Source organism: Physella acuta, unplaced genomic scaffold, assembly GCF_028476545.2.
Source record: "Physella acuta isolate Inbredline_101_S28 unplaced genomic scaffold, ASM2847654v3 ptg001283l, whole genome shotgun sequence".
In the NCBI taxonomy this organism is placed as follows: domain Eukaryota; kingdom Metazoa; phylum Mollusca; class Gastropoda; family Physidae; genus Physella; species Physella acuta.
In genome coordinates, this window is record NW_026732798.1 from 416,398 (window position 1) to 440,201 (window position 23,804).

A 23,804-nucleotide genomic window follows, 5' to 3' on the forward strand; every position below is an offset into this window, starting at 1 on the left:
TAAGTCTAGATCTAGAATGCACATTGAGTCTAGTGACCTAGATCTAGGCTAGATCTAGGCTAGATTCATAACTTTCCTTCGACAGCTGATCTTTAGATCTAGAGAAATTTATTGTAAAACTAAATGAAAAAAAGACAGTTGAAAATTGATATAAGTGTTGGAACGTAATAAATACAGCAAACGGACGTATTGTTAAAGTTATGACCGACAGAAAATTAGATTTAGAACGCGTTAAACTTTTGAATGGGAACACAATTTTCTTCGATAGACGCCGCCATTTTATTGTACTAAAGAGTAAACAAAAAACTGTGACTTCACGGTCCCGCCGAGTCTAGTGGTCGTTCTAAACTTTTTAAAAAAATAGGGTTACTCTACGTATGAATAAATCAATAAATTAATTAACGTCTTTAAATAAATGTGTGATTAACAGTCTGTCTGCATTAAAACATTATTCTCTACCTACATACTATTTTACAGCTCTCCAGATAGAGTCGAACATATCACAATACTCGATCAGCCAAACAAAAAAACAAACAAATAAATATTCAAACATGTAAACAAACTTTACTTTTAGTAGTATTAGATAGATTATAAAGTACAAGACAAAAAAAGTTACATGTATTAAAAATAATGAGTATGACTTTTTCTATTTTAGTATTTCCACTGAAAAAAAATTGCAATATAATGTTAGCGTTATAAAATATTATTTTTAAATGTAGAATGAACTTATTTAAACCATTAAACATAGTTAAATGAAAATTTATTTATTCCTGACGTTACAGTTTTGCAGCAGTGCGGTTTTAAATGTACTCATTGTTAGAGGAAAGTATCAGTAAATTTATAATTATAATTTTAAATTTGGTCCGTTGTGTCATTATTAGAGTTAGTAAATATATTTTGCATATATCTATATCTTGTAACTCGATTTCGACAGATTTGTAATGGTGCAATTTCTTTCCCTTGCCATATAAGTGTGCCACGGATGACAATGCAACAATATCTCATTTCCAAACTTTGTAGATATTCAGTAATTAAACATCATATCAAATGTCACTTTATTCAATACAAAAGGGAAGACATATAAACTAGTAATTACTTGATCAGTCATACGTATGTTTAATCGTCTTTAGACACTACAATGGGCTAAAAATATCCCAGACCGTCCAAAGCTTATTATGTTATGTTAAGAGAAAATCCTTTAATTAATTTATCTATTATTTAAAATCTGGAAATTATTATTTTATATTTTTTTAATGCCATCTCAAATTAAATGTCACACATACTTAGGTTTTAATATTTATAAACGTAAAGGTATTTTAATATTTGATCTAATTTTAGCTACCAGTTATTTTTCCAAATGTAATTTATGACCTTTTGGTTGCACAATAACCATTTTTTAATGTATGATAAAAAATTAAAAACTAAAAACTAAAAACAAAAAACAAGCAAACTTATAAATCGATTTTACAATTGGAAAATATTTTTTTTTGTCCAACTCTGTACACACGAGGCCACGGCGGGCTGTAGAGCGCCTGAACTAACATTAGCCCGTGTGTACAAAGCTAATGGAATTTAACAATATGGGCCGGAAGTCCTCACACACAACGCTGGGAGGTGTATAGCGTATCTGCTCAATGCTGTGGGATAAAATAGCAGTGGAAATATTGTCTTCTTGTGGTCTGGCTGCTATAAAAAGTTGAATCTTTTAGATAAAGGAAAGAAAGAATTTCACCACAGGATGGGAATCAGTGAGTTAGATCAGAGTTCTTCCAGGCACCTCTTCGGAGGGGGGGGGGGGGGGGCACAGCCCCCGAAGAAAGTCTACCACCCCCCCCCCCCCCCTCTAGAACGAAATTTATATAGAAAATATATACTTTTAACAGTCTCCTTCCCCCCCCCCCCCCCCACGAAAATTTCAAGTGAAACACTGAGTTAGATATTTGTAGGTTCATATATTCAGGTTAAAATTGTTATACAAATAATTCAGACAAATAAAACTGCTGATTTAACCCGCCTGAAGCAAAAATCGAATATTGATAAGTACCATTATGTAGGACTATATTTCCGGGTTGTAATTTCACAGTATGATTTCACACGCTTAAAACATTGATAGTTTAGCACAATAAGCGAATTTAGTTTGGTTTTAATTTTTCTTTATGTGTAGGCTATGTAGGCCTACTTATTTGAAACTCGTATACTTTTAATAGACTATTTTAGTGAACAAACGCAAATTAAAACATCCTAAGTTTCTTCGACTGAAACTTTAACAAGATTTTTAACAAGATTTCATTAAATATAAAGTAATTTGTTTTAAAAAGCTCCCTGTAACGAAACTCTATTAAATATATAATAGATGGTTTTAATTACTTCAAATCAGCAAGCTAATATTATAATTATAGGGCTTATATAGGACTACATGTACTAAAGTGATTCTAAACAGCACAGTTTTGAACTGAATTAAAAATGTGTGTACTTTTAGTTACAACTTTAAACTAAATTAGAGTTTTGCGTACTATTGGTTACAACTATATACTAAGAGGTATGCGTATATGGGTGCATATCCATTACTTACATAGAACATTGAGTAAAAAAAAAACAACTTAACTAATGTTGATGAACTTGGGTATCCATGGCTAATGCTGGATCAGCCTACCCCTTAATCATCCGCTGACCAAGGATGATTTTTTAAAAAGATGTTTCACTCATCAGCACATCGCTGGTTAATTAATTACCATAGTGCAACCCTGAACATCCGATTTTTATGGTTGTATTATGCAGATAATTATCATAATTGCGAATTAGATCTGAAACATTTTAAATGATGTTTTATCGTCGACACACAGCAAAAAATCTGATGGAATTTTACGAGTGTTGAGACAGGAGGGCATTGAGTTCAGATAGAAAGTTGTAGCTCATGCGGGTTGACATGTAGTGTGTGATACAATTTAGTGACATTCAAAATCAACCAGACTGAAAATACTTCAGCTTAAATTTTACATAGCTGGTGCAGAAGCTTGTTCTATGATCTATAATAAAGTGGATGACTGCTTATTTGAGTGGACTGAACTGCTCGTCACTTCTCGATACTTTTGGGCTAAATGTTACCGACTTTACTAAAACATGGACTGGGTTTTAAAATTCGCTGGGTGTATACATGTTATGTGGGAACACTGTGTTCTAAAATGAGCTTGTTAAGTTTTAATAAGGCAGCATTCACAATAACTTATGAAAACAAAAATGTGAATATTAGTGTAGCTGTCGAAATTGATGTGTGATCCCCATTCAAGTTTACTGCACTACCCTCTCTCTCTCTCTCTCTCTTTCTCTCTCTCTCTCTCTCTCTCTCTCTCTCTCTATATATATATATATATATATATATATATATATATATATATATATATATATATATATATATATATATATATATATATATATATATATATATATATATATATATATATATATATATATATATATATATATATATATATATATATATATATATATATATTGCTGACTCACTAAATTTCTAGTTTCAACAATAGTTCTTTATAATAGCTGCATGGCCTCTGAAAATGTTGAAACAGGGCCCCATTCAAGCTTAATCCGCACCTGTGTATATGGGATGTGTCTAAAAACAGGTTGGGAATCATTGATCTATACAGGACAGCTGGACATCCGCCCTGACTTCCAGGTCGATCTGTTCGTGGCGACGTTTTCCCATCAGTAGAGGTCCACTTTCAATTCCTCCATTCCGTCATGCACCCTGCAGTGTGGCCCAGCTTGTGTATAGGAAAATAAACGTTTTGTTTGCTTAAGCTAATGCACGTCAGTGAGCCTTTTCTTTCCCCCACTTAACCTTGAAAGAATCGTTCGAGCTTTATTTCTACAATACGTTAATTCACAACTCCGTGCATAGGCCGTGGATCTATGTCTCTGTCGACGGCATCACAATGGATATGTATTCGTTAACTCGATTCTATTTTTACGAGTTTAAGGTTATGTATACAGTTATCATATAGAAACTATGTTGAAACTTATTTGACACCTTAAAGAATACATTAAATTAATTTTAAAATTATCTAAAAGTTTCAGTAGGATTTCTGTATCTTTAGTTGGCCACAGGTCATTGAATTTGCTTTGCGAAAAATGTGGAGTGATATTTAAGTTGCCATGAAATTGATTGCTTTCTAAATTTAGCTCAAAACAGAGTTCTCTCAATTTACAAGTGTGATAATAAAAAACTCAAAAGCGTAAAGTATTCACAAATGTACATTTAATAGAGTGATACATATGGTTAAACAGCAATATTACATGGTTTCAGTTTTGTCTATTGTTTTTCCTACTTCTGTTCACTGTAAAAAAAATGACCACTGACGGTCCATGAGACAGATGAAGTATAGTTTACCATTTTTTCTGACCTTGCCATGTGAAATTATAGTCTCGTCAGAACTATGTCCCACCACCGTTACTTTCCCTAACGTTAGTCAGGTACCCATTAGTGCAGAGTGGACTCAGGAGCGTCCTTATCGAAACACGATACTTCTGGGTAAGAAGTTATACGCTCTACCAACCGACCACGTTGTTTTATCCACCGTCCATCTCTGCTAAGCTTTGGATAAACAAATTTACCTGATCAGCATATCATGGATCGCCATACAGGAACAACGCCTGATACAATCTAAAATACCTAAGTATCCTCACCTGCTCTGTGTCCTCTATTGTATACCGACAAATCCAATCAAGCTTAATCATCTATTTCCAATTAATTCACAACACCTCTCTTCCTATCCTGCGCTAATGTCCAAACACGTAACGCACCAACAATGCAAATAAATATTTGTACTTGTCAACGCATGGCCCATAACTCATGGCAAGTACGACACGATTACCCCCCTGTGTTATTCACGCCAATAAATCGCTCCTGTTCGCGCTCCCGTCCTCGCTAAACTCACTGATAGTGTCTGAGATAACTCTGGAAGCGACGCTCTTAGCGCCATTCACGTGCCGTAGTTCAGGTCTCGCCGTGCACAAAAGGCTGCACCTCAGTCTCACCTGAGAACTATAAAAGGTTTTTCTGCTCAATCAGTTAGCGCATTCAAGAGCTCAATTCCCAGGGCTCACGGCATCAAAGCGGCCAAATATAGGTGACCTCTGAACTTTGGAGGGTCGGCCAATGAGTGGATGATAATCTGTTAGGTGGGTTGTGGGTAATATTTTTCATGGCCGGATCATAGCTGGTCGATATTTAATTCTGTAATATAAACACAGGGCCTTGTGTGGCTATGGAAATCCAACAGCTCGCGTTTTATATGACCATTATTTTTCTACACTCGCTGTCATTAGTTGGTCGACTTAATATAAAAGGCAAGTTCACTGTAAAAATGAAATAAATTTTAATTTTCCTTTCGATCAAATTATTTATTATCGTATTAGAAAAACAAAATAGATAACAACAGCTATCAGAGTTTCTTCCAGGCATCTCTTCGGGGGGGGGGGGGGGGTGGGGGCGCCCGAACGAAAAGAAATTTATATAGAAAATATATACTTTTAACAGTGTCCGCCCCCCAGAAAGTTTAATCCGCCCCCCCCCCCCCCCAAAAAAAAAATTTCAAGTGCCTTCAGGAGAAAAACGTCTGGAAGAAACACTGACAGCTGTCGATGCAAATTTTGGCTTTCATAGCAATGAAACCGTTTTTGTTTTTTTATAATTGCTTTAAAATACATATGTACATCACACTAACAAATAATAAAATTGATATCTATTAAGCTAAGGACGGCGTGGTCTATTGGTAAAGCGATTGACTGCTAGCCCGTAGATATCGGTTCGAATTGGTGACTGTAGAACGTCCTTGAGTCCACTCAGCTCTGATGGGTACCTGACTTAAGTTGGGAAAAGAAAAGGTGGCTTCATAATGCTGACCTCAACATCCCATCATGAGCCGAGGTCAAGAAACATGAACACTATGTGCCCAATGGATCTCTAGGTCTAAAGAGGAACTTTACTTATCTATTAATGTTAATTTTAAAAAAAACGTTTACTTTAAAAATCTCATATTTATTTATGCCAGTGGTCTTTATATAGGTACGTTAAGTAGAGTTTCTGAATAAAGCTAGTCACTTCCAAGGGTCACCGGTGTAGCCTTTCAATTGCAGAATTAATGGTGCGTCGTTTTTTTTTATCGTTCTTTGTCAGTACAGAGGCCGCTGGTGGTTTGAGTTCGAATCTAGACTGCGCATCTGCCTTCATGTATAGCAAAATAGATAGAATATCACAATAAAAGTATTTTAATACCGCTAATATGCTTACAACTTTATTTAACCAATACAGGATTTAATTTATTTTAGCAAAATAAAACAAGTATCACAAAAGAATGCGTCCTTCAGCTTATTCATATAAAAGAAACACACAAATACTAAAAATTAAACGTAGAAAAAAAACGTTAAGTTTTACGTATTAATTACTGAAACGGTACTGTGATTTGAGTAATGTGACCGTTGACTAGTCACTGTTTAGCTTTTTTTGTGACAACTCATGCAAAAAAAATAAAAACTGCTTTGATAAACAAATATTAACATTTATTATTATTTTTGTAAATATTTTTACTACATTTAAAAATTAAAAACAAGGAATTACAATAATTTCCATTATAATATTTTTTTGTCATTTTTAATATTTTTTTAAAAATTAAAGCAATTTTTCCAACTGCTTTGATAAACAAATATTAACAATTATTATTATTTTAGTAAATATTTTTACTCCATTTAAAACTTTAAAAAACCCAACTTCTAATTTAATTTTTAAAAATTACATCTTTTTTTTTATAACTTTAAACACCTGTTTTTGAATGTGTTTGTTCTATATTTATTCTATTCCATTCAAGACCAAATTCAGATTCAAGAGCCGAATTGACTTGACGCGTAAGAAGCGAATGACGCAGACAGCTTCAAGTGCTCTAGACACTGAGTCCGTCTCACAAATCTCGCGAGATTTTTTTCCTTCATTTTTTTTTTACCCCCACGTAGCACAAGTTCAGAGATGTAGCCATTAAAAGTCGGGTTTTTTTGTTTTCTGTTTTTATTTCTGAAAGCAAGCAAATTTCGGGCCGCTTAGTCCTGGTGACGCAGACGATCAATACCAGAATGCAATAGCAAGAATGGCCGGCTTTGCGTACTTCCGAGTGGTTAATTCATGCTGATTGCCAATACATGTCCGAGCCATACGCCGAGAACCGGCTGAAAATGAGTGGTATTCTTCTAGTGAGGAGTAGGAAAAGTAATCAGGAAGCAGCATCGGAGCGACGTGATTTTGATTGGAGGGGTCCTACGCGGAAGTAGTGGTCGAGATGTTCTTTACTCCAGGCTCAGGAAGTTGAAGTTGACGTAATGTAATCATGCTAGCTCTACTCTACTTCTTCTGTAGATGGCATCACAGAGGTTCTGGACCCCCATATCGAAGTGGTGGTTTAGGTGTTGTTTACCTCCCAAAGCTAAGTCAGCCAAGGGTAAAGTTCGGTAATCCTGCTTAACGCTAGATGGCATCACAGGAATTCCCACACTCTGAATACCTAGGAATGCCTTATCTTCTCCAGATTCTGTGAGACAATTTTCAGTATTGTGAGAATGATTGTCACTGGTCAAAGGAAAGTAGAGACGAAATCAAAGTAGTTATTCTTAATGTAATTCTTATTCATATGACCTTAACGTTTTTGAATTCAAGTTATTTAAAATTTTCAACTGAATTACAATTCGTATGGACGAATTAATTCAATTTTTTAATTTATGGGTCTATGGTTAAGGTTAACGGTTAGATTAACCAATAACATAATATGACGAAATAATATTACGGTAATAACAGCGTTGGTTTATAACTTTTCGTTTTACTACATTTTACGCCTTTTTTTACATTCATTACTTATTTATATAATCGATTTAAATAACTGTTTAGTTTAGAATATTTTTAAATTTGGAGATTCGTAAACCTGACTATAGTTAAAACTGAACAACTGTTTTTCTCCACCGCTATCGACCCCATCCCCACCCCTCCCCTCCCTGTCATTAACCAACGCACGAGCATGCACGAGTAACTTGACTCGGCCAACTGATCCCAAGTGTCATCAAAACACAAAGCCAGACTTGAGTGAGATCAACAAGTTAATGGCCGCCAACTCATTAACTTTATTACGGCCGGTGGGCATTACGACAAGAGGCTAATTGGCAGAAACAACAGCCATTAATTGACGGACATACAAAGTTCAAGAAGCGATTAAAAAGCTTAATTAAGGGTAATTTATTTCCATTGCCTTCCCGCTTCCATTTATTCAGTTAGTTTTGTTTTTATTGACTTTTTATGGGTGGAATTATACACTGAATTTCTTTAAATGACACCAGCAATTTAAAAAAATTACTCTATGTATAAAAATCGTTATTTCCTGGTTTTATATATGTGTAGGTTCATTTACATATGTTGTATCCATATAATCGAGTCACTTGCATTATTTAAATACCACACTTCCATACTAAAATAGTTGTAGGCTACTCAAACAAGTAGATTATACTTAGGTCAATTTAAGTCTAATCGTGTTCAGTGATTAGTTGGGCACTTGAAATTTTCTGGGGGGGGGGGGGGGGTGGACTAAAATTTCCGAGGGGGCGGACACTGTTAAAGGTATATCTTTTGTATATAAATTCCATTTCGTTCAGTGGGGGGGGGGGCAGTAGACTTTCTTTGGGAGGGGGGGGGGCAGTGTTGAAAGTACCAGTGACGTATGGTAGGAAAGATTACAAAATGGCTTTTTTTTTTATATAGGAATATTCGTATTCAAAACGCGTCATATCTGCAAAAAAAAGCGATTGGTTTATAACTCCGTACGAGATAAAAGCGATTCTAGTTTTTTTTTAAATCACGAACATATCCCGCGCCTCACAAATAAATCACCGGCCCTCACACAAATCAAATGCATAGAGTTGATCTCCAGCGTCGGTTTTTGGCAAACACATTGGCTTTTCTAATTACCGTCGTATGGGATGACCAATATAATTGCAAATAGTGCGTGCCCTTGTGAGGTCTCCGATCCCCCGAATCATCCGTTCTTTCTGTCTGTGGCTTGATCGAGCTAGAAGACCGGAAATTCATAGCCCGCCATTGCATTTGAATTTTGCCGGGGTCTTCTCCAATCCGGTAGGATGAGCTTTATAGATCGGGAGATACGAGTTTCGCGTCTGCTCCTACCACCATAATATCACGAATGACGTTTCTTTAGCGCTCCGGAACTGAACTCAATTACATTTTCATTGGGAGTTTTGGCCAGGGAAGGAAGAAAACGGAAAGTAGAAAAAAGGGAAGAAGATGGGGAAGCGAGGCTGTCTGTCTTGAAGACAAGACAAATAGAAGTTAACGAAAGTTTAAGGGGTGGAGTGGGGGCTAAAAATAGACCCACGTCACGGCAATAATCTTGTTGTTTGATTACATTCGCATTTTGTCTATTTGGATAAACGCATACAGAACTGGACTTTCATTGTTGGTCTACGTATATATTTAACCAGAGGATGAAAATTATGTATCTGACATAATCAAAACTCGGAGAGTTGTTGGGTTTTAAATTATTTTCCCATTAATTTATAATAAAAGGATTATTTGAATTTCTTTGTTTACATTATTATGGTTCTTGTTACCATTATATTTCAGAAGTTAAATATTTTCTTGCCTGTTTTCTTCACTGTTACATACTTATAGTTTTTTGTTATGTTATTTTATTTATAATCTTTATCTGCTTTTGTCAAAACTCATCATGTCTAGTTCTTTTTTGTTATGGAATTCGCTGTATTTCTTGTCTCTTTTCAACAAATAATTTAACAAAACAATAATAAAAATAATATCTAAGACAAAATATCTCAGATAAAACATCTCAGTAAAAATACCTCACCAACAATGTATATTCGAGTTAGTTTGAAAGATATGTATTTCTAAGACATCTTGTCGTAGATATTTTAGTTCGTGTAAAGCAGGGGTCTCCAAACTTTTCAGTCCGAGGGCCGCATTAACTATCAATTTTCAGTTCGGGGGCCAGTTTCTTCCAGAAATGTCTTTGATTTTTCTGGTCAAAGTTCCTCAGCCATCACCAACAAACGCTTTTTCCGTTGACAAAAAGATCTCCGCGGGCCGGATGAGAGGACATCGCGGGCCGCATCTGGCCCGCGGGCCGTAGTTTGGAGACCCCTGGTGTAAAGTAATGAAGTGGTGACGTGCAAAATTCATGTGCGTTAGCTATTTTGTCATGGGGATATATTGTTCTTTAGATATTTCCTATGAGATATTTCGTCTGCGATACTATATCCTTTGGGTTATTTGGTCAGAAAAATGTTGGCGTTGAGATATTTTGGCGTTGAGATATTTTGCCCTTGATATATTTTGCCCTTCATATATTTTGCCCTTGGGATATTTTGCCCTTAAGATATTTTCACCTTGAAATATGTTGTCCTTTTAAACTGTTGAAGTCGTCAAATTTATTTTTTCATTTGAGGGTTTTACTTTTGTTTTGTTTTTCGTCGACAATAAGATTGGTCTATTTTGATATATGTCTTACATCTTGCGATTCTATTTTAGTTTACCAACATCTATTTTTAGACGCGCTACGTAGGCGGACTGACGCAATGAGATTGGCCAAGTCTGACCCGTACATCAAGGGGTCAAACCTTTTGGGCGAGGCCCCGCTTCCTGCCAGCGAGCGGGGACAATTTAAAGATGTGAAATAATTTATCGGGGCGGCTTGTGGAGACGCGGCTAGATAAAACACTCAGACCCCCCGACAGAACCCCCCGTCAGACCCCTGCCAGACCCCCTGTTTCCGGGCCAGACGTTTAGTTATTCCCCTGCCATTATGAGGGCATTGTATTGGTAGGTGGGGAATGGTAGTGGTCAGATGATGTTTGGTGACCAAAGCTTTGGTCGTGTGATGAAATTCGGTGACCAAAGCTTTGGTCGTGTGATGAAACTCGGTGACTAAAGCTTTGGTCGTGTGATGAATCTCGGTGACTAAAGCTTTGGTCATGTGAAGAATATCGGTGACTAAAGCTTTGGTCGTGTGATGAATCTCGGTGACTAAAGCTTTGGTCGTGTGATGAATCTCGGTGACTAAAGCATTGGTCGTGTGATGAAATTCGGTGACCAAAGCTTTGGTCGTGTGATGAATCTCGGTGACTAAAGCTTTGGTCGTGTGAAGAATCTCGGTGACTAAAGCTTTGGTCGTGTGATGATATTCGGTGACCAAAGCTTTGGTCGTGTGATGAAACTCGGTGACCAAAGCTTTGGTCGTGATGGACTTTGGTCAATAAACTTTGGTCGTTTGATAGAATTCGGTCAGCAAAGCTTTGGTCGTGTGATGAATCTCGGTGACAAAAGCTTTGGTTTTGATGGACTTTTGTCAACAAAAACGTGGTCGTTTTATGAAATTTGGTCAACAAAAATGTGGACGTTTGATGAAATTTGATAAATAAAGTTTTGGTCGTTTGATGAAATTTGGTGAACAAAAATATTGTCGTGTCATGTTCAGCAAAGCTTTGGTTATTGGATGGAATTCGGGATATTTTTTTAAAAAAACACGTTGGTTAAGTGGAAGAGATAGTGAAAAAAATTATTAGTCTATGTCTCCTGCTTGAGTTTTAATTAGAGACTGATAATTAGTAGTCAATAATTTAATTAATCTATTTTGTTTAAAAAAATTATAATTACTGTGATGAATGTGACATGTACCTGGCAGATCCACAGTTAACAGTGTCTAGATCAAGAGTTGATGACAACTTGTCTTCGGTCTGTTTGAGAAATGTTGTACATGGATCTATGCCCTTTCACTATTTTAATTATAAGTGTCATGTTGAAAACGAAAACAAAGTTGAGGGTGTCATAATTTTACTTGTGACTTACACAAAGAACGTCAACGTTATGAAAAGTGTGATTGTTAAGATAGAAGCAGATGACTATAAAACTTTATCAGCTATTGAAATTTGTTGTCACGTTTTATAGAATACCACTGTAAATATTGAACCACAAAAGTCATTTTTTTCTTGTAGCTGTCTATAAAGTAGCACACTACATCACTACATGTAGCTGTCTATGAGCGTTCTGGTAGTCTTGTAACTGTCACATAATGTCACACGCACTGGTAGCTGTCACTTATCGTTACGCCACGCAGGCAACCATAGCACGACGTCACACAAGACTAGTGACAAAATTAATGCAGGTACGTGACGTCGCGGGTCACCCAACAAGCGCCGGCATTAGCAGTGAGTCATGTTATTCCGTGAACCCCCCCCCCACTCTTGCGGTAATGTTCCTTTAATCTCCAAAGTGCTTTGACTGTCGTAGAGTCACTTAGCCCTCCCCCACCTCCTAACCCCCGTCCCTAATGTCTGGACCTTCTGAAGCATGTCATCCCCGCCCCTCTCGTGGAAACCCAACACGACTCTCGGCAGAAATATCGGGCTTTAATTGGAGCCGTGGGATCGATACTCATTTCCCCTCAGTCAAGCACTGAGGGTGGGGGCCGTCCACCACTGGCCCTTACATAACTGGCTCCTTGTTTATAGCAGACGACTCCCTTTACGATCTCGTCAAACTGCCTCGATAATTTTCCACCACAAACTCGTCACCTCATCTCGGACATACACCGAAGTCACCAAAAATCACACAGCTATAAAACCTATGGTATCCGACCTGTGCATGGTTAATGTATTTAAAAATTCTTCACTGTAAATATAAAACTCAAGTGTTGACGTGTTAATAGCGAGGTCCCTCTGTAAATAAAATAAATAATATTATAATATTGAGAATCGAAGTTGTGAAATGAAGCGGCGGGACCGTTCGATCTTTGTATCAATAATTCTAGCGCGCTGATCTCTGATTGATTTACGAGTTCGATGCCAGTGTTCTGATCTACGTATTGTGTTAAGCACCTTTTACAAAATCAATTTTTAGAAAAAAATTCTATCAATAGTTGTGAGTACATTTTACGACATTGCTAACAGCACAATCATAATGCGTTTTTTTTAATTACGCCAGCCACTGGAAACTCAATTTTACGACATTGATTCTTGCATTCCCCATCTACTTCCTCTGTCAAGTAATTTTCGCACGCCTCACAAGCAAAATGCTGTGCAGTGGCGTCATTGGGTCTATTGACTCCCAATGCAATGACCCCAGGGTGTCAACCCCTGCGTCAACCACTATATATGATGTACTAAAATTATAACGAATTTGTTTTCACTCCCACCCGAATAGCGTTACCCTGCGCCTAAAGATATGTTTAACTTTAAAAGTTTTTATATCCCACAGTTATCGCTGCCAATAGGGACAAGAACAGGCCGCAATAAGTGAAAAATCGTGAAGTTGTGTTACCCTCTCATTTTTAACATTCGTACATTTGTGTGTGTATGTTTAGTATCAATAAGTGTATATGAAACCATACAAGTGCATATGTTATCGTTAGAACGTTAAATAAAATATTAATAGTATAAATAACATACCTAAAATAATGTATCAAGAATATAAATATGATACTTGTGTGTGTAACATACGTAGATGTAACTAAGTGTACCAAAGTCGGGAGGGATATCAAATGGCGGGAAGCTTGCCAGCTAAAGATGCGGATTTTGAATTGTGTTGGCTTTTCCTGCTGTCTTCTGCTGGCGTGTGGGCAGATGTCAAGCTATAATTCCTCAATTTGAATATTTTATGAATATTTTTGAACAGTCTGCGATGTGCTGAGACCGTGATATAGGCTATGAACCGCGAAGTAGCGAGGGATATTTGTATACTTGTCTATTCTATATATCACGCTCGGGATGGGAGGTAGACGTGCTATTGGGGAGGGGAGGAAGAGATGCCTGAAAGAAAGTCTGCCTTAGATAGTGTCGCCCGATGCGGTCTGCAGTCTCCTCTCTACAGATACCTAATCCTCTCCTACCCTACTGATACTATACGTATTATGTTCAAAAGATACGCTCAAAATATCTGATAGGTACAGTCTCTTGTTTAAGTAGGAGCAACTAGAGCGCCTTTAACTCCCATGTTAACTTTATAAGAAGACTGAAGCAATTAGTTCCTTCTGCTGCCTGACTGAATTAACAGAACAAGGAAAACGTTAAGAAAATTAAAAAAAACTTAAGTTGTCATTATTTACCTATCACAAGATGTAGCTCATTAGTATTGCTGAACAATTTGTTCGATACTTTGAATCATTTCACCATTTTTACTACCAACCCAGAATGTTAATACAGCCCTAATTTTTTTTTAAATCACCATAGCACTAAAACAAGAACTTACAGCCAGATGAGAAAAAAAAAGCTTTTGAGAAATGATGAAATTGATGTTGTCATAACATACGACCTTAAAGGCTGATAAGTTACGTAATTGTTTGATGACAAATCCTGATGTTATGTAATCAACCGATAAGGGGTATTGTGATCGTGGAGGGAGAGTGTAATCAGCATGTCCACCCACATTGACTTTACCCAACGTAAGTCCGGTGCCCACGGAGGCTGCGTGAACGCAAGCACGGGATCCGAATCATAGGTTAGTAATCATAGAGAACCGTATTCATCAGCACTACCATCCGACCACGCCGTCCCATATCAGATTAAAAGCTAACCTAAAAACGTGAATGAAATGAAAAGCAGCAAAACAAACCAGACTTGTATTCCAGTTACCAAAGTATACAGAACAATAGCGCTTATTTGCGGAGCGATATTTGTCAAGAGTGTCTTCAGAGTAGATAATTTACATAGTTAAAGCTTTTCCTATTGCTACTATAACTTTTTGTAACTTTTTAATTCTTAATTTCTGAACATTTGTATTATAAATCCATTTGTAATCATAGCAGAGAGTTAGACAGTTTGTTTCTACTTTCTTCTTCTTCTTCTTCGTTCTTAATCTAGGATTGGAAAGGATTTCCTCTAACACAATTAAGTATTACGTGTCAACTTGTTATGCGTCGTTGACTCCGATTTCAGCCAGCTTTTCTTTTTGGATTTGCTTCCTTAGGTAGCAGTTGTTTAATTTTAGAGTTGTCTCTACCAGATGAGTGGCTGTCTCCAGATATCGAGCTGCATCTGCCCGAGGGTTCGAACTCAGTACTTTTTGGTTTAGCATCAACCATGAGGTAAACCGACCCGACCACTCCGAACTCAATCTTTGTTCAAATTTGCTGAACAGCCGACACCACTATCATCAAATACTGATTATATATATATATATATATATATATATATATATATATATATATATATATATATATATATATATATATATATATATGGCCTATATATATATCCCTAAGTGCGCCTCTTGGATTTAAGGGCCCCTATAACTATACGGTTAGTTTAAATTCCGCGCCTAACCCAAGCAGACAGAGACTGACGCCTAGACAAACAGGACTGAGACAGCCAGTCAACTCGAGGCTCACAGCTCGCTGATTGGCTGCATTCACCAACCGACAACGTGACTGATGAAGATGGCGGACCGGAAGCGGTACTCGATTCTTTAAATTTGCTCTAAGTGACGTGTGAACTGATCAAACGTCGCAAATGGCGAGCGATCGATTGAACTCACAGATCAATGGCGAAGATCGATGGTACTCAAGCTTCTAAAGTACTACCAGATCAGTACTACTTACACATTAGTGGTACTTATCTATCAATACTACAACTCAATGAAATTTTGTAAACGCTTGTACATGTGTTGTTACAATGTAATAAGTGTTGTTTGTTTTGTTTTTTTGCAAATTGTTTACAATAAATGTCATAATAAAAGGTATCGTGCATTCCTATTAGAGATTAAATCTTAATTAAAGACAAAATGCACTAGCAAGTACAAAATATTAACACTTTACAGTGTAGCATGTCATGTACAATCAGAACGATTCCATGACATATTTGTTTTTTCCATAAGATATCCTGTCAAGATATTTTGTCATTAAAATAAGGTGAGGGTGGAAAGAGCAGCATCATAGGACCCCAAAAAGTAAGGGCTCTGAATCGTCTTTTCAAACAATAGTAAATTTAATTTTTGTATAAGCTTTATGTACTTTTTTACTTTCTCGTATATACGAAGTATAGAGAAAGTCTTGTAATCGTGCAAAAAAAAAATCGAGATTTTTGCAAATCTCGACGTTTTACACCTCACTGATACGGAAAAACATATTTTTGCAATCTTGTCCGTATGTCTGTGTGTCTGTGTGTGTGTGTGTGTGTGTGTCCGTGTGTAAACACGATAACTTGAGTACCGTTACAGCTAGGTTGATGAAATTTCATATATAAGTATTTAATCAAAATCGTAGATCCGTATCAACTTTTGAGCGATTTCCGATAACCGGAAGTGGTACTTTTCCTACTTTGAATTTTTCAAAAGCCTATAACTTGAGTACTATTTCAGATAGATAAATGAAATTTCATACGTAAGTAAAAGATCTAATTCTCTACCTTCTATTAAATTTTGAGTAATTTCCGTTGACTGGAAGTAGTACTTTACGCTACTTCCGATTTCTCAAAAAAACTAATGTAAATTTTAAAAGTAATAATAATATTGCGCACTATTATGCGCTTTTTTATTTCGCGTTCACTTGGTGTGCAATTAATTTGTCTACGAGATTTTATTCTATTTTTAAAACTTTAAGTATTTAAAATGGATTAAAAATCATGTCTATAGCCCGAGTTCCCATCCCCTGTTATTTTATATAAGAATATTCGAGAAAGTTTAGGGGAGATCACTCCCGGTTTATTTTTAAATAATAGAGGGTTTTCTTTCAAAAGCAACATACCAACATTTTTCAACAAAATCATTCATTCAAGTTTAAGTAAAGCATTCACGTACATAAAAACACTCAAATCAAATAATTCACACATTACACTCAGGCAATATTTTAATATGCCTTGTTGCACTAATTTACTTAACTACTTAATCAACAGCGGCTAATTAAGATGTGCTACTGTATGAAGTTTAACAAGTATCAGTTAATGTTCATTTAAGCTGCAGTTGTTTTACAATAAGATTTCTGGTGTCAGAGTGCTGAGTTTTGTTTGTATGGACATACATACTCCTACCTTCACTCATTTAGTTCTATGGTCATAGGAATACAACCCATACGTTCACTCATTAAATTTGATGGACATATAAATATAACCCACTCGTTTACTACTTAATGTGTATGAACATATGGGCCTAACGCACAAATTCACTCATTAAAAAATTTAGTTGTATGACATATATATATATATATATATATATTTAGTTGTATGACATATATATATATATATATATATATATATATATATATATATATATATATATATATATATATATATATATATATATATATATATATAGACGATATAGACAAATGCTATATATAACCAACTTGTTCAGACTGCATTTTGTGGTCTATAGGTGACCCCGTTATATCACAGCTCACTGGTTGGTCAATAGCTTTTTCCGCTTCTACAACTGTAAAATACTAACGAATAATCACAACGTGAGTTTATAAGAATAAGCTTTGATTTAAAAATACATAATATATATCTATACCATGTGAACTGTAGCTATGCTCTTTAAAAACTGCAAACATATAAATGCCATTAAAAAGACAAATTTAAACAATAGTTTGGGCAGTGTGTTGATGGAAGTTGTGTAAAAATCGATTTTGAAAAAAAAATGATTAATGATTTCTTAAACCTGTAACATTTTTGAAACATTTAATACGTTGGTACCTAAAAGTTTTTGTCTAAAATATTCTGGCATCGCTGATCATGATCAGGAACAATTATCCCTAGAAATGTACAAATCGTGTCGATGCTAATCAGAGCATTGATTGATTCCGCCGATATCTTTCATTTTTGTTCTAGTTGAATGGCCAATTTGCCCAGCCCACGAGCTACATTGGATTCTTTGCGACTCAGGTTCCAAATGGAGTATTTTTATACTATTAGCGTTTAAGTGTCAAATCAATCGATAGTAAGGTGGGGTATCTGGTTTTTATTAGGTTGGCTCAGCTTATTTTTAATATTTTTCTAAACTTGTATAAAATATTTAGCAGATACAAAGAAAATTAAAGATAATTTTTATACGAACTGATATTTTTGCTCTTTAAGATATATATTTATATATATATATATATATATATATATATTTATATTTATATTTTATATATATATATATATATATATATATATATATATGTGTGTGTGGGGGTGTGTGTGTGGGTGTGTGTGTGCGTGCGTGTGTGTGTGTGTGTGTCTGTGTGTGTGTGTGTGTCTGTGTGTGTGTCTGTGTGTGTGTGTGTGTCTCTGTGTCTGTGTGTGTGTGTGTGTGTGTCTCTGTGTGTGTGTCTCTGTGTGTGTGTGGGTGTGTGCGCGCGCGTGTGTGTGTGTGTGTGTGTGTGTGTGTGTGTGTGTGTGTGTGTTTTGGTCAAATCAATCCATTGGAAATACTCAAAGGTTAAATTAAAGAAAATCGTAATGAAATGGAAAAGAAAAACTTTTCTATCGGGGCTGTTTAGATGAGCAGGAGATTTGTACTTTTTTACCGATAGAAATGTTTACAGTTGTCTATTATAAACGCGTTTTATGATGAACAACACTTAGTTGTGTGCTTGCAGTCTTCCGTTTTCTACTTTTTGAAAACTTTTATTTAACTTGCTTCCTCTGTCGTCAGTCTCTCGCCAGTCTGTCTATCTATCTGTCGTCCTGAATCGAAGCGGGCGAGCGAAAATTCGGGTATTTCTAACCTAAAAGAGGAAAATAAATTATTTTCTTTCAGTTTATAATAATGAAATACTATTTAAATTACTATTTTAAAAAGAGTGGGTCTCTTCCTAAATATTAGAAAAGTTATCTAATATATATTATAGTTAAAGAAACACATTTACTTTCTCTTTTATAATTTGTTATTTAGATCTAAACGTTTTGCTAAGCATTTTTGTTTTTATATTTTAGAGACAAGACGAAGCGGGTATTATAGTACATATAAGGAGCAACTATTCGTGCTTACAAGTTATGAATTTAAGATAACTAACACTTTTCTGTTTAAACTAGTTGAATAATAAAAAATTTATTACATAAATTAAAAAGATTAAGTAAGCAGTTATGGAAAACCTTTATATGTTATGTTTATTTATTTATGTAATTATAAATCATTATTTTAATTTTATTGAGTATCTCTTTTTTAATGGTTTTTAGAAAACAGTTGTAGGTTGTATCCCTTGGTTGATTTGAAATTCTAGATGGGAAGTAAACACTACAAATAAATACTTTTTTTAAAAATGTAAATGTTTTAACATTACGCTTTATATCAGGGTACTGGACAGAGATATACTAACAATTTTATTAATTGTTTTATAATACAAATTAACTGTACTTACATACATTTTAGAATATGCATAAACTGTAGTGCACGGGTTCCCAGTCTATCAGGCTACGACGCCTAGTGGTCACAAATCATTTTATGGGGGTCGCAAATGTGTAGATTAAATCAGACCACCAGATTAACTATAAGAACTTATCCTTCCAGCCAGATTAACTATAAGAACTTCTCCCTCCCACCAGATTAACTATACAAAGTTCTCTCCCCATAGATTAATTGTACGAAGTTCTCTCCCCATAGATTAACTGTACCAACTTCTCTCCCCACAGATTAACTGTACCAACTTCTCTCCCCACAGATTAACTGTACGAAATTCTCTCCCCACCAGATAAACTGTACCAGCTTCTCTCCCCACCAGATAAACTGTACCAGCTTCTCTCCCCACCAGATAAACTGTACCAACTTCTCTCCCCATAGATTAACTGTACTAACTTTTCTCCCCATAAATTAACTTAACGAACTTCTCTCCCCATAGATTAACTGTACCAGCTTCTCTCCCCACCAGATAAACTGTACCAGCTTCTCTCCCCACCAGATTAACTGTACCAACTTCTCTCCCCATAGTTTAACTGTACGAACTTCTCTCCCCATAGATTAACTGTACCAACTTCTCTCCCCATAGATTAACTGTACCAACTTCTCTCCCCACAGATTAACAGCTCTGGTCAAAGAGCCGTCCAGGCCACGCATGTATACCTGCCATGACGTCATACCGACCATGGGACGCGCTCCAGAAGTTCCGGCACTCGCGGCGTCTGGTCCTGGTCATCGTCTTTGTGGCCCTGTTTTTGGACAACATGTTGCTCACGGTTGTAGGTCAGTAGTGTACTCACTGTGACAATCACGTGAAATGTGTGAGTTAGGTCAGGGTTGTACTCATTTGACAAGCACGTGAAATGTGTGGTTAGGTCAGGGGTGTACTCATTTGACAAGCACGTGAAATGTGTGGTTAGGTCAGGGGTGTACTCATTTGACAAGCACGTGAAATGTGTGGTTAGGTCAGGGGTGTACTCATTTGGCAAGTACGTGAAATGTGTGGTTAGGTCAGGGGTGTTCTCATTTGACAAGCACGTGAAATGTGTGGTTAGGTCAGGGGTGTACTCATTTGGCAAGTACGTGAAATGTGTGGTTAGGTCAGGGGTGTAGGCCTACTCATTGGACAAGAACGTGAACTATGTGAATTAGGTCAGGGGTGTTCTCATTTGGCAAGAACGTGAACTATGTGAAATAGGTCAGTAATGTACTTACTGTTACAAGCACGTGATCTGAGTGATTAATCAGTAGTGTACTCACTGTGATAAGCACTTGAAAGTGTGAAGTAGATGAAAGGTGTACTCGCCGTCAAAAGCACGTGAACTGAGAAGAATATAACGTAGTTTGATGCAAAATATTTTTATTAAAAAATATTATAGTTTATATCTATTAATGATCATTTTCAATTAGCTCATTTGATTTTCGTTTAATTTTGGTCTTGTATCTTTGAACAGTGCCTATCGTGCCGAATTTTCTAAGAAAATTAGAAAATCCTTACGTAGAGGTCAACCGCTCCAAGGCAGATTTGGGCATCACAGAGGCGCCGGTAATGGAACTCAGGTGTCTCAACGTCACATCCGGTCCCCCTCACAGCAACCTTTCGTTTGGGCCTGGCTTGGTCTGGGATCGCTTCAAGGACTCCCCGCGCTACTACGCGCATGCGTACGGCCATCTGACCACACACGAGGAGTGCTACAACGAGTCCGTGTGGCGCAACTTGTCCGGGGTCTTCTTGACCGTGACGGAGAAATCGCCAAGACGGGCAGATTTGGATGCCGAGAATATCGAAGTGGGATTCATGTTTGCCTCTAAGGCTATCATGCAGCTCATAGCAAATCCTTTCATTGGGCCAATTACTAACAGGTATACAATCTTCAGATTCGTATTAGCCTCTAAAGACAAATCAAACCTTTTCATTGGGTCAACTACTAACAGATATATATTTTAAAGTGAAAATCACACTTGCCTCTAAAGCTCGTACCAAACTCTTTCATTTCGCCAATTACTAGCAGATTGTGGTTATAACAGATACAGTACCATAATATTAACCCCAAATTCTGTACAAACGCACCAGTTTTAACAGTCGATAATTACTTTAGTAATGTTGAATGTTGAAACGTTAATTAATCTATTAGCCTGTAACAAGGGTTAATTACATCTGTTGTTGCTTGGAAAACCAGCAAAAAAGAAATTAAGGGTGAAAGATAATTTTTTAGGGTTGAGTAATTTACTTCCTATTGCCTTGAATTATGAAAAATACGGGTATCATTTATAAACTGAATTGTTATTTGTTGGGAATAAATCGCATTTTATATCTGTTTGTTTTATTTAAATTATGTTCAATTACCAAGTTTTTAGATTATCTTAATCACAGTTAAAATTTTTAACCTCAGGGTTGGCTATACCATACCGATGTTTACAGGCTTTGTGATAATGATGGTGTCGACTATCAGTAAGTTTCATTTCATAATTTTGTATCGACCATCAATAAATTTCATTTCACATTTTTGTATTTACCATCACTAAGTTACGCATACATTAATTTAGTGGTTCGTTCAAATCACATATTTAATCAGCAATGTACTGCTGCTTGTTCTTTACTTTCAATAATACACTCACATAGATTTCTAGTTATGCTTTTGTTGACACGGAGGGGAATAAATGTCATAAGATTTTCAAGGATATTTTATCTGTCTCTCGCTTGGAAAAAATATATTTTATCAGCTATAAAACAAAACACTTTGCATGATTTTCATTTTTTTTTTGAGTTTGGGGATATCTACGCGTTTATGCTAGGGAATAAACTAAAACTATTTTCAAGGATATTTTACCTCTCTCACGCTTGGAAACAAATATTTTATCAGTTTTAAAAACAAAACACTTTGCATGATTTTCAGTTTTTGCATTTGGAGAAACCTACGCCGTTCTCTTTGCTGCCAGAACTGTCCAGGGCATCGGGTCATCGTGTTCCAGTGTCGCAGGTCACTGATCTTCTTTCATCTTTCAGCTTAGATTTTGTTTTCACTATCATAGATTGTATAAATCAGTTACGCTGTTAATTTTATTTTTGCCTACTTAATTATGTGCAAATCGTATGCTATTGAATCATATACAACTATAAAGACTATTCGTGATTTATGTACATATCACCACTGTACATACAGGTATGGGGATGATTGCTTCTTATTTTCCCGATGATAAGGAGAGGGGGAATGCTATGGGTATAGCGCTCGGTGGCTTGGCCTTAGGAGTTCTGGGTAAGTAGGTGTGTGTGGTTGTGTGTGGTTGTGTAGTTGTATGTGTTTGTGTGTAATTAAGTGTTGTTGAGTGGGATTGTGTGTGGTTGTGTAGTTGTGTGTACTTGTGTGTGGTTATGTGTGGTTGTGTGTGGTTTGAGTGATTGTGTATATTTGTGTATGTGTGTGGTTGTGTGTGGTTATGTAACTTTCGACCCACTGTCATTAACGAAACCTGAACACGAAGTATTATTGCTTGACATTTCCATTGTCTAATTCCTCATTATCTTAATCAATGATGTCACCAATGTCGCAATATCCATCATCATCAACATCATTATTGTCGTCATCATCATCATCATTATTATTATGTTATTCTTTTTTTTTAACATACCAATGTATTAGTTTCAACAAGACATTTCTGAGTATTGAAACTATTTTTGCAACATAACATATTATTGAAATAATTTTGCACTATAACATTTATGATTTATGATTAAGCCAACCATTCCCTCCCTGCCTCAACCAACCCTGGGTGAGGTAAAATTAAACACTCTCAAACACAATTTCTCTTATTACTCTCCTCTAGTGGGTCCGCCGTTTGGGGGTGTCATGTACGAGTTTGCTGGCAAGGAGGCGCCGTTTCTCATTCTGGCAGCGCTCGCATTCCTGGACGGTTGTGAGTACCATCGTTTCCTTATTTCATAGTTGGAGAGCTCTACAAACATCAGACATTGTATCATACGTCTCATATGGCAGGCACTATCCATCTAATTTATTTATGAACTTCTATTTTCCGACATTTCTGTTCAATTCACACACAAATGTAGAATTTCACACAGATTTATAGATATAGATATATATATATATATATATATATATATATATATATATATATATATATATAGGCCTATATGTTCATATATATATATATATATATATATATATATAGATATAGATATAGATATAGATATATATATATATATATATATATATATATATATAGGTATATATATATATATATGTATATATATATATATATATATATACATATAATATATTTAATATATATATATATATATACATACATATATATATATATACATATATATATATATATATATATA

The 23,804-nt window shown here is 35.8% G+C and overlaps 1 protein-coding gene across 1 annotated transcript in view; it reads left to right on the plus strand.

The window, feature by feature from the left end:
- The window catches only part of LOC131958017 (synaptic vesicular amine transporter-like), a 33,863-nt gene that overhangs the window by 2,127 nt on the left and 7,932 nt on the right, over positions 1-23,804 (plus strand). The window contains exons 2-7 of the mRNA XM_059322901.1: positions 20,060-20,224; positions 20,896-21,304; positions 21,835-21,893; positions 22,339-22,422; positions 22,606-22,698; positions 23,267-23,356. Of these exons, the coding sequence (XP_059178884.1) occupies positions 20,110-20,224; positions 20,896-21,304; positions 21,835-21,893; positions 22,339-22,422; positions 22,606-22,698; positions 23,267-23,356 (850 nt within the window). The 5' untranslated portion in view covers positions 20,060-20,109. The remainder of the gene's footprint in view (positions 1-20,059; positions 20,225-20,895; positions 21,305-21,834; positions 21,894-22,338; positions 22,423-22,605; positions 22,699-23,266; positions 23,357-23,804) is intronic.